Here is a 12,982-nt window from a genome sequence, read left to right as displayed (position 1 = left end):
AATGTATTATTCCCATTTACAGTCATTTATTGCTAGTAAAAGGAATTTTTTTAATCTAAATATTTATGCAACCTGCTCAAAGAGTATTTCAAAATTAAGGGTACTTGAACTTTATAATATTTCCGCCTCTTCTCCAGTTATTTCAACCCAAAACAATTGCTTCTGCATCAACAAATGTAGTTTACCGAAGTAGAAAATATTACGTTTATATTCGACTTACATAGGAAAAAATGAAAGGATTGTAAAACGAAAACTGCACTCACGTCATTGGATTTCGATCGTCATGGCAATGCTGAAGTCATATCCCAGTGACGTCGTGCGCGGGCAGCAAGCGCTAAGTATGGAAAGAGGAAGGGTTGTGTATATGAATAAGCAACCTGTTGGATTAAGAAAACAGTGGTGCACAAACTTCAAACGGAACGTGAAATTTTATGTCGTTATTTTTATTAGGCTTCTTTCTGTTTAATATTATCTATATTGTCTGTAAAACAAAAGTACTAACACTGATTTCTTAATATTGCACTTGTGTTTTAAATCTTAATAACATAATAGAGAGTTAAGAAGGAATATTCACTTAAATTCCATAGCAGTATAATATTATACTGTATTAAGTGGATGAAACATATCATTCATAAAGGAAGTGATATTCCAAAGAAAGAGATTGAGTGTGACATGATAAGTTGGAATTTGTATTGATGGTATCTTTAGCCTTACAAAAGTAATCAATAAACTAATCAAAACAATATTATGGTACAAAGCAAAGTTACCTAGGTATTGTATCTGTTTTAAGTGTAACTAATATTACATAACAAAACTCTTATCGCATTATGCTTTTAAGATGATATTTGTGAGCAACTTCCTATCATCAGAATATTAAATTATTTTCTCTAAATCTGCTGAAGCTATAGAGCTGACATTTTTACAACACATGGGCACGTATCTTTTGCTTATGATGTAACAATAGTTGCTTTGTTAATTCATTTCCTTACAAACAATTTCAATGCGAATATTTTCAAAATTTTCAATACACTATCTTCAGTAATACGTATAGCCTATACGGTATATTAGATTTACGAAAACATTCTGTAAGGCTACTAAATAAATAGGCCTATACCTGAAAATTTCACTTTTCTATACGAAAAGTTGAGAAAATATTTCTTTTGAATAAAAAAAATCAAACTTGTGAAAAATGAGCATTAAAATTAAAACTTACAATCTTATAATGCACTTATACTTCTCAGGCAAATCTAAAAATTAACATGGATACAGTTTTAATAAGTTCTTTTCCCTTTATCTATTGAATGAGTGCTGGCCATCCCTGAATATAGCTCTACCAAGCGGCATATACCACCTCTTTCGTCTGTCTCTTTCCTTTCCTCTGTAAAGCGCTCAGGCTCTCCTGGGCTCTAAAGCGCGTGCTTGCTCCTGTGGGCATCAATTGACATGCCTGTATATCCGATAAACTCAACAAGGTGAAAGAATCCGTTTCTATACACAACGGAAGACCGCTTATATAGGCTTACATAACCTACTTGAAAAGTAATATCAATATGATCTCTTTCCCATTGCAAAAGAGAACGTAGCTTAATCTCTCTTTCTCCCCATTACAGATCATACCGTTATGTGAAAATTGATGATGATGATGATGATGATGATGATGATGATGATGATGATGATGATGATGATGATGATGATGATGATGATGATGATGATGATGATCAAGCCTAGGGAGTTCAGCAGTTTAAAGACAGGTTAATAATACACAAAGTATGTATTGCTGGTTGTGTTTGTAAAGAAACGTCCTCCACCTAGTCCCGAAAGACTACCCATTCGACTTCATACTAGTGATCGATTGTCTGGTAGTTGATAGCTAGCATTGCAAGAGTACAGGCGAGTACAAGTCTACTGTGCACAATTACTATGCTGAAAGTTTCACTGAAAAAAGAAGATAAATTAAAGTAACTTGTGGAACTATACGGAAGTAAGTACTTTTGTACAGATAATATTAATATGAAATGTAACGTGTGCCACACTGTAATAAGGGGCGAGAGTTCCAATTACATAGAACAGCATATCAAAACTCGAGACATGAAGCTCATTTACAATTATTCATACGCAACGAGAAGGAAACAAGCTCGCCTTGTTTAAAATTCTGATAGACACAATGATTTTTTCCAGGATATGTGAAATGATGGTGAGCCCCAACATTCCTTTCAACAAGTTGGAAAACCCCCACTTCAAGAATTTTATAGAGAAGTGTACAGGTAGAATTGCCCTATCTGAAACAACTCTACGTAAAGGATATTTAATGTCATGTTACGAAAATGTTCTGCATAGCATTCGAGAAGAAATATCTGATAACATTTGGGTTTCTGTAGATGAAACCAGTTATAGTAAATGTTGTTGTTGGCATACTCAATCCACATAACACGGGGAAAAGGTTATTCCTGTACTATTTTGCAGTTCACTTTGTCAAACGTAACGTAATCCTTTTGTTTTAGGATAAATTTATTTTTGTCGTAGTCTGTAGTAAAACACCCGTGTACGTATCGAATACTCACTGTGTGTAACGAGCGTCAGGGTTCAATAAACCTCCTTTCATACTTAACCTGTAAGCATTGTTTACCTGCTGAAGTCCCGGGCTTTGATGGTGATGATGATGATGATGATGATGATGATGATGATGATGATGATGATGATGATGATGATGATGATGATGATGATGATGATGATGATGATGATGATGATGACGATGCTGCGTAACAATATACCAATTATGCATTTTAATTCCATGAAATTTGTTGGAATTGTTTGGAGGAAAAGACACGCTGATGAAATTGCCAGTTAATAAAGGTAAAGGACTTCCAGACTGATGCCACGCACGCCCTACCCACGAAGGCCGAATTCAGAGGAAAAGAGTAGTTCGATCGTGTCAGCTAACAAGTATTTCACACCTCGCAACATGCAAACAAACTGCCTTCCTCTGGCACCCACGTCCACAAGTCTACGCAAATATTTTCTTCGAGACTATTGAGCAACCTATCCACTGTGTTCGCTGTGGTACAGACACTTCGGCAGGATGACTCCATCAGGGCTGATTGCGTTACTCCTGCTTATTGCGGCCGCCAACGGATTGTTAAGGTGAGGACAACATACAACAAGTTCAAAGTCACATCAAGTCTTGAGTTTTTCCTATAGATATAAACTTATTCCTAAATTCCCATTGAACCATGTTTCAGAAACTTTATAAATATATATTACAGACATTATCTTTTATCTCTTTTTTACATTTTGAACAATAAGTAAGTAATTCAGTTCTGGTCTTATCACTTATCATATACGATTTTCATAATTTCATACTATAATCTAATCGTTATTATTCTCATTGAAGGACACGTAAGATGAAACATTTCCGAGGCTACAGAAATATAATCTGACACTTTCTCGAAAGTGTAAGTTCCTAAGGGTACACATCAGAGTGCTGCATTGGAGTTAAATCGCTCGCTTGAACTCGGTCGAGTGTCGCACCCTCGAGTGAGATACGATCGGTCGTGATACGCCCGTAATAAATAGAAGCACAGTACAAGGTCATCTCACCGACATGTCTTATCTTGTATGGAAGGCGATAGATAAGATACACATATGTTTTGCTCACACGGTAAAAATAAGGCTTTATTTTCTGCGTTTATGACAAACGTTTAATGGAAGTCAATGGAACGTACCAAAACAGGAACGCGAAGTTATAATTAAAATAGTATGAAAAACTTCGATATACAGTTATCATTGCTAATTAATAATTATTCAATATTTGATTTACAACATATATAATATGATAGGTCCATACGTAGTGTTCCGCCTATATACTGCGACAATGTAGAAACGTTTTACAAAATATTATTGATATAGCAGTAGATTAATAACAATATTAGTACAGAGATAACGTCACAGAAAATATAATAAAACGAATAATCATGCTGCACAACTGTTACAGACGCAAAGATTGATACACTAATTATTATTATTATTATTATTATTATTATTATTATTATTATTATTATTATTATTATTATTATTATTACTAGAAAACTTGACACGGTTCTTGCATTATCGTGATTGTGTTCTCCGTTTATAATAATTACATTTATATCCAATAACATCTATCAGATGTGGAAAAAACAAAATCACTCCTGTGTGGAAAAATAAAAAAAAACATTTACCTACAACATTTATATTACATTTTAAAGCAAGTTTTGTAGTTGTATTATGGAGAGGTTAGTTAAACACTGCCAAGTTTTGAAATGATAAACACCTATGATGTTACTACACAGTTCATCACTGTAACAAGAACGAATGTCTAACGCTCAGCTTATACCGTTCGAGATTTATCGTTCGTGACAATTTTACCCATCATGCATGTGCGCTACCTATCGGATTATGCTATGAACTACTTGGCGCTCGAGCGAAAACGTCCGATGCAGACCTCTGGTACACACAGATGAAATTTTGTCATTCTTGGTAAAGAAAAGTACGATTTCCCGTTTTTATCCTTAAAAAATTGCTTAACGTATGAAATAGCCCCCACCAATTTTCATGTACATAGAGCTTTCCAAACACCTGTTTATACTCTACTGCATTAAATAAATTGTTTTTTTTTTTTTTCTGATTAACTGGATTGGAAACCCTTGAGAGTAAGTTGTATTTCTGAGAGTCCGACAGGTGTGTAGACAAAATTTCATACAAAAACTTGTATATTTGTGACAACAGTAGTGATTTTTCAAAATTCCATTTAAATTTACAAAAATGTTAACAACGCATGCATTTCTTAACCAAATTAGATTAAATTTTGTACAGATTACTCATATGCAGTGTGATTACTGTAGGCTACACATTTTCACATCTCTAGTTTGAATACTTACTTACTTACTGGCTTTTAAGAAACCCGGAGGTTCATTGCCGCCCTCACATAAGCCCGCCATTGGCCCCTATCCTGAGCAAGATTAATCCAGTCTCTACCATCATATCCCACCTCCCTCAAATCCTAGTTTGAATAGTTTATAAAACTGAAATTTCATCTGAGTGTATCCTTAACGGTCCACACCTGTGGAGTAACGGTCAGCGCGTATGGCCGCGAAACCAGGTGGCCCGGGTTCGAATCCCGGTCGGGGAAAGTTACCTGGTTGAGGGTTTTCCGGGGTTTTCCCTCAACCCAATACGAGCAAATGCTCGGTGACTTTCGGTGCTGGACCCCGGACTCATTTCACCGGCATTATCACCTTCATTTCATTCAGACGCTAAATAACCTAGATGTTGATACAACGTCGTAAAATAACCCAATAAAATAAAAAAATGTATCCTTAACATTGTTGATAACGTAGAATGTCATTTTGACACGCCTTCTTTCCGTCTATAAAGAGTAAAAAAGAAATTGAAATCAGGCTTGCTTTCTCCCTCATTTTGAACAATATTATTTTTTTAATCTCAAAGCGAGTATCATTCATAGCTCTTAAAATATTCAATATGTCATCTTATCTTCTGCGACAGACCGGTCATTTGTCAGAGAAGTATTACAACTGGTTGACTATGCTTCCATATATCGAGAGGAAAGAGCATTAAGAGGCAAAATGCTCAAGAGTGGAACAAAAATCTAACAAAAAGTGTAGGTATTGAAATTCCTGCAAAGTATTTTGCTTACTCAATCAGCTATGCGTTGTTTCTGTGTCCTTGCTGCTTTAGATGAGGTTATGTAGAAAAAAATTGTTCACAAAACCTATAAGAAAGAGTACAATGGATACACGGGGATATTAAAAAATCACGGATGATTTCGAAATTCTCTAATTGTTTATTAAGAAGTAAATTTATAGAAATAGCAATGCAGTTTTATTTACAAATTTATCCAGGTATAATCCAAATTATAAGAATACTTCACAAAGTTGAGTAGCTCATCTCGCAATTTGATTGACACTGCAAGTTCAATATTCTGAATTTTGTCTCATTTTCGTGGAGTTCTTGTAAAGCCATCGCAATAGTCACATTGTTTTCTATCGACTTTGGTCCATGACAACCTTTTTTATCTGTTGTGGAACCGGTCTCCTCAAGTTCTTTACAAGCTTCCGTAAATCCTAGGATTTCTTAATCTTCCCACCAGTACGCTGGAATAATCCCTATTACATTCACAGTAACACTGAATAATTCCAATTTGTATTTGCAGAATTAAAACCATTATTTTCTGGTAGAAATTTACAAAAAGCACACACACATTAACTCACTCAAGAATAGCTTAAATTACTATTTATTTAATTTGCCATAACAGCAATAGTGAAACAATTGAAACAAAAGTCCATGTGGAAATAAAACCTTCTATTTTATGGACAAAACTATGTGTAGCCTATTATTTTTCTATGAACTTACTTTTCAAAAAAGTTAGAGAACTTTCGTATTTTTCCTGCCTTTTGAATAACTTTATAATACAGGGTGAACAGTATAGGGCAGAACAGGTTTCACGACTGACCGGCCGGCTATACGCGCGGAGGTGGGGGACTCAAGGCCGAGCGAGGCTTCTGTTCTGCTCTATACTGTTCATCCAGTATATCGGTTGATAAGTGCTGGTCCGTTACGTCCAATCCTTCACCTCAGGAAAATCATGTAGAAAAGGTTTCGAATGTGTATAAAAAAGTGTTAAGGTTTTCTGTCTTAATAGAATATATTATATTACAAAATATATTACATTACCATAACTTTTTAGATCAGTGGTATTATTATTTGAGGCATTTCTCGAAAATCTTCAAACCATCAAAATCCAGGTTCTGGTTATTGGGATACTAATACAGTAGTAGTCTATAGGCAGTGAGAGATAAACTTTTAAGTTCTAATGGAAATATTAACAGTAAGTTAATTAGGCTTTTATCAATATCAGTGATGGCTTAAGACGATCTTCACAATATTTCACAATGCATTTGTCCGAAGAAAGCTGTAATAACGTAAATATTACCCACGAGCAATAACTCGCAGCAAATGTATGTAAAAATATGAAATTACTTTAATACAAATACGAAAAAAAGTAAAGGCTTGCATTTCAAAACACAGTTACAAATTTGCGCAAATGAAACTGACTCGAGTTTATTAAAGATTTTACTCACCTAATTTTGAGCGCCGTTAACAGAACAGCTAGAGCGCAGACTTCCCACATTGGTAACCCGTGTTCGAAACCCTTGGGTCCACGTGGAATTCATGGTGTAGGTCGTAGATGCAGCATGAAATCGACAGGTTCTACGGAAAAAGAAAGCGATATTGTGAGAATAAGATCTCGAGGAATTGAACTTCTAGAAAAATTGGGCAGACCAGGCTTCGCACACAGAATAATAAAAATCTGTATGTGACCTCCACCTGCAAGAGAAGTGAAATTTCGTAAGCTGAAATGTGCATTAAGTAATCTTTTTAAATGTTCATGCAATAAGACACGATAAACTAGGATTGAATTTTAAAATTTTATACTGAATATTATTCTGAATTTAAAAAAGAAACAACAGGTTCATAGCATAAAAATGAAGCACGCAAAACCAAATAGACTGTTCATAAATTGCTCTTCAAATATTTGATGAGCACTTTTATTTGATTTAGGGTCCTTGTATGATGAATTACGATTTCCATTCTAAATGAGCGGCACCAATTAATTTATACAATAATTTGTGTAAAGTGGTGAAAATCCGCAAATATGAACAACATGATTTAGGCTACAACATAACAACGTGCACAATCCCAATTCTATCTTCACATTAAATAAAGATTATATACTAAAAACACCAAATAAAATAAGCTTATAGTAAAATAAACGAAACAACAACATTCAAAGTTCTCTTTAAACGTCCTTCAAAGAACTTTGTTTCACAAAGTTCAATCCGTACCCAGCTTAAAGAAGATTTACTTCAATAAAGAAAACTACTACGAGATAAAATGAGAATCTTGTTCAAGGTTGCCATGAGATGTTCAAGGAAATTCAGATTTAGATAAGAACTACAAAGAAGGACTCAGAAGCAAACATTCTGATGGAGGCAGATAAAAAAAGCTTTTTTTTTTCCCTCACCATGTTAATGATATCAAAAGAAGTGCTTATACAAATTTTGGCTACTCTACTGCAATCACGAGGGCCGTAAAAAAATAAGTTTGCCAGGGACCGTTAACAGAAAGAAAACACAATTTTATTGGAAAAGATACAGCAATTGTTGAGCAATTTTTCAACATATTCTTCACCGAAATTGAGACATTTGTCGTATCATGGGATCGACATAAGTAGGTGTGCAGACGGCTATCAAACGCTGGTTCCGATCCCAGGCGGCTGACTTCTACGACACAAGGATACAAAAATTGACCCCAAGTTATGACAAACGTCTCAATTCCAGTGGGGGATATGTTGACAAATAACGCAAGAATCGCTGTATCTGTTTCAAAAAATATTTTCATGCAATTCTGCTTCATTTCTGTAAACGGCCCCAGGGAAAACCACTTTCTGTAAGGCCTCGTAATTGCGATCGAGTGGTCAAAATCTGTATAAGCACTTCTTGTGACATTATTAACATAGTGGAAGAAAAGAATTTAACTTTTTTATCTGCCCCCATCAGAATGTTTGCTTGTCAGAGGATATATGTGAAATGTTTATATTTACGAAGAAGCGATAATACGAGAATAATTTTACATTTTAGCCATCATTCCGATACCATGGAAGACAAGACCGAACTACAGTATAAGTCCTATTTCTCATGCTTAGAAATCCATACTAAAGCTACTACAAAACGAGTGGATCTTGATGATACGCACTACACGATTTGGTTTGGTAAAGAGTATGTCCAAGCGTAATGTAACTGTTTCTTTATATACAGTTGGAGAAAAATGTTGGGTAGAATGCAAATCTTTGTGTGTGTTTCGTTTACTTTGAAAAATCATACGATAAGGTGAACTGTTAAACCTATATACGTGGGGTGTAACTTTAATAGTGGCAACACTGCTGTAAAAGCGAAACGAGACAGAGTTAATTGTTGTCACTTTTACCACATGTTAGTCTATGTCTGCACTCCTCCCCCCTAAAAGGACTCTTCCATCCGACTCGCAGCGCATGCGCTATGGAGAGTTGAAGTTAGTCTCCTGTTAGTTACAGCTCTAAATGGTTGTTTCGCCATGTTTACAAAGCAGGAACATCAATCTTGGCTGAAAATTCAATCTGCCCGTGGTCGTACAGCACGGCAATGTCATGACGGTCTTGTTGAGGCATGTGGAGAGACGGCTTTGCCATACAGGACTGTGGCGAGGTGGGTTCGAGCCTTCAACGAGGGGCGTGACCGCGTGGAAAACATGGCTCGGCTAGGTCATTAGAGTATTAGTGAAGAGGAAGTGCAAGCTGTTTCCCCGCTATTAGACACCGATCGACGACAGACGGTAGGTGAGTTAGCCCAGGAGATAGGAATATCGTATATGACTGTGTTTCGTATTCTAAAGAATTGCCTAACGCAGGATAACGCAAGGGCGCAGACAGCACACTGATTTGTACCGGCGCTGGGGATGGGAAGTGCTTTTCCATCCATTACATTCACCGGACTTATGACTTATGACTTAATTCCAAAGATGAAGGAACCACTTCGTGACGTTCGATTCCGGACTGTTCCCGATATTCTGCAGTCAGTAGGGCGGTCCATCAAAAACATCAACAGAACAGGAGCTGCTACAGGGATACGACTTTCACATCGCTGGCATAAAGTTGTAGACAATTTTGATTACTACATTGAAGGATTGTAGAAGTTTCACAGATGTATCACTTGTATATTCGTGATAAATAAATAGTTGCCATTATTAAAGTTGCAACCTGTGTATTATTTCCTTTTCTCCGATAAATTTGCCCATAACAAATTTTACCAGACTAATATGAAATAACAGCGTTTTGCCCTTACAGTTCCGAACTGTGACATCTCCGGAAAATCGCTGTGACAGATAATAGCGATTTGTCACAGTGTGATTTTTGTGTTCGGAAGAATGTTGGCTTTTGCGGAAGTTGTAACACCCTGGCATTCACAGAGTCATTCCTTAAAGATAACGGCAGACAATACATGACCTATTCCAAGGGTAATGTCATCTCATCATGAGTCGTAATGTAGAAGTTTCTTGTTACTGTAAGTCCCAGTTTGCCTGGATTCTTAAAGTCTTCAATTCGTGACTATTTTACAAAATCTATACTAATAATAAAACTGTAACCTAAATTTTTCTGGTAATTTTAGCTTTCACAAACAATAATTACTGTTAACATGTAGCCTGCTCTGAGACCGAAACTCTCATTTTTTACATTTTTGTTTGTATGTCTGTATGTTTATTACCTTTTCATGCGATAATTGCTGAACTGATTTCTACGAAAATTGGTATGTAAAATAAGTTAGGTTCCACTTAGATTTTAGGCTATATGATATTCAAAATAGACTTTCCTTAAAAGGGGAGTTTATAAAGGGGACTGAAGTAAATAAATCGAAATAGCTCGCTTATTATTGATTTTTTTTATAATATTACATAACAAAAGTTGCTTTGAAAAATGTTTCTGACAAGTTTTATTCTAGGCATTTTTTTATAAAACCGATAATTAACGAGATATTAGAGTTTTAAAATAGCAATATGATTTATATGTCTCTCCTCAGTCAGGCTGGTAATAGAATAGTTTTTCGATTATTTAAGGTGATCTCGTATAACAAGCGGAAGATATTCATTTAACACTTTTTAGTTTATTTAATATGCCCGAAAGAGTGAAACTCATATTCAAGGGCTGTACAAGAAGAAATAAATAATATGTTGTACAACATAACATAACAAATATAAAGCTGCAATCTATGAAAAACATAAAACATGACAACAATTTGAAAGGATAATAAATGAGAATAATAACGTATCACTAAAGTTTTAGAGAGAAAGAAGAAAAAATTTGAAACCATCAAATAAATTAACCAACCCAACCTAGAACTAAAATAAATAATCTTGCCGAAAACGTTTTTCTTAAACATTTCTTAAAACACCGAGAATTTGGTAAAACTTTGTATTCTAATGGAAGTTGATTATAAATTGTTATTAAAAAATGCTTAATCCCTTTCATAACACAAATTACTGAGCCATTCTGGAAAAAAAATTGTTTGTAGCATGTGCAGACGAGCGCATAGATATGGCTAGTTAAGGAATATAATAATTCTTTGCAAGGAGTATGTATATCGGAACAAAAAACCGGAATGAATCCGAACATTACAACCAAAAGGCATAGTACAGTCCGTAATGTACAGAACACAAATCATCTTCGCTGTGAGACCCAAACCATTACTTGTAACTGGTGACCAGTGATGCATTCAATCTTCTCTTTCACATATTCCACAACATTCGATTATTGAGATTTTATAGAAATCAGTAATGAGGGTTACATAGTTAAATTCTTCTAAATTAATCGCCTTTAGCAGTGTGGACTATAAATTAGCACTATATTTAATCAAAACAGTTCAATGTTTCCTATCATGAGCAGACAGATGTTTATTTTTTTCGTTGGTTATTTAACCAACTGTACCAACTACTAGGTTATTTAGCGTCGATGAGATTGGTGAAGGCGAGATGAAGCCGAGGATTCGCCATAGATTACCTGCATTCACCTTACATTTTGGGAAAACCTCGGGAAAAAACCCAACCAGGTAATCAGCCCAAGCGGGGATCGAACTTCAGACCGGCAGGCAAGCGCCTTAACCGACTGAGACACGCCGGTGGCTGACAGATGTTTATGTTTATCGCTCTTCTGTAGATTGAATTCATATGTCGGTGCCATGTCTTACACCAACAAAAGTGATTGGCGTGGCGAGTATACTGAAAACCAAATACACTCTGACCTGTGTTATCGTGATATGTGGTCGCATAATATATTATATTCGACCAAGAATGTTCACGAAGATGAGTCATTCGTGGAAGAATACAGCGAGTGCATGTAGCTTCAGTAATCAAAGAATTGCCGACGTTAATCTCTAGATTGGGATGATAGTTAATTAGATCCCAAATATGTTATCCTTCAAGTTAATCTTCTGACTTGCAGTTGTCCGGAATCGAGCTGTCACATATACGTACATCAGTCGCCAACGCTATGAATCACGTATCGGTTGGAGATGGCGATTTCTCGGAGCTGTGATTTTGGAACTATAGTCACAGTCGGAACCAGTGACAAACCTATCACAGCGACAAAATTACAGGTCTTCAAATCACACCCCATCACTAATATTATATTTATCAACACCAGTCTGATAGGTATTGAAGATACCTACTATGTAAAAATTTGCGAAGGGTGAACCAAGATTTTTTCTCTGTACGATTATTTGATGTCTTTGCTGAGCATATCTGAAATTTGTCATTAAAGAATTTGAGCATGGGTTTTGAAGTTGGTGGGAGGATCTTAAAAAACCACAAAATTTGGAGATGATGTGACATTGCTTGCATTGTTTTAAAACTCCAACAATAATGCCGAAGTGTCTAAAATGATTAAAGTCATTGCGCACGGCTGGTGTGGCCTCAAGGGATTTCGAAATTAGAAAATTCGCAAAGCAAACTAAAACTATAAAAAAAATTATGTTCATAGTTTCTAACTTCCTTCCAGAAAGGTTTCATTTGATCACTATGGTTAACTCTCTCATCTCATTTTTCACTTTATTCTTATACAAAATTCACGAAGAACTCTTCGCATATCATTACAGCCACTCGTCGTTGTGTTTTTTTTCTAGTTAAATAAATACATAATTTTGCACTAACCTATTCCATATCTAGCATAACTTTCCCAAATAAATTGACTCGCAGAACAAAATTCAACCCAAAATATTAGGAGATACTGTCGTACACAAATGCTCGTAGGAACAAAGAGATAACAAGTCCAAAACCACAATTTCCGTATCAGAGATGCTGAAAACGTGTATTTTTAAGAACATTTTCTAAAATATTTTTA

The 12,982-nt window shown here is 35.5% G+C and overlaps 2 protein-coding genes across 2 annotated transcripts in view; one reads left to right on the top strand and one right to left on the bottom strand.

Moving 5' to 3' along the window:
• Nucleotides 1–12,982, bottom strand: part of LOC138706225 (fatty acyl-CoA reductase wat-like) — a 335,996-nt gene that overhangs the window by 282,287 nt on the left and 40,727 nt on the right. The window contains exon 2 of the mRNA XM_069835267.1: nt 7,137–7,266. The gene's annotated coding sequence lies outside the window, so the exon portion shown is untranslated. The remainder of the gene's footprint in view (nt 1–7,136; nt 7,267–12,982) is intronic.
• Nucleotides 2,984–12,982, top strand: part of LOC138706227 (renin-like) — a 32,067-nt gene continuing 22,068 nt past the window's right edge. The window contains exon 1 of the mRNA XM_069835269.1: nt 2,984–3,141. Coding sequence (XP_069691370.1) covers nt 3,080–3,141 — 62 coding nt within the window. The 5' untranslated portion in view covers nt 2,984–3,079. The remainder of the gene's footprint in view (nt 3,142–12,982) is intronic.

This window comes from Periplaneta americana, chromosome 9 (assembly GCF_040183065.1).
Source record: "Periplaneta americana isolate PAMFEO1 chromosome 9, P.americana_PAMFEO1_priV1, whole genome shotgun sequence".
NCBI lineage: Eukaryota > Metazoa > Arthropoda > Insecta > Blattodea > Blattidae > Periplaneta > Periplaneta americana.
This window is presented reverse-complemented; position numbering and strand designations above follow the sequence as displayed.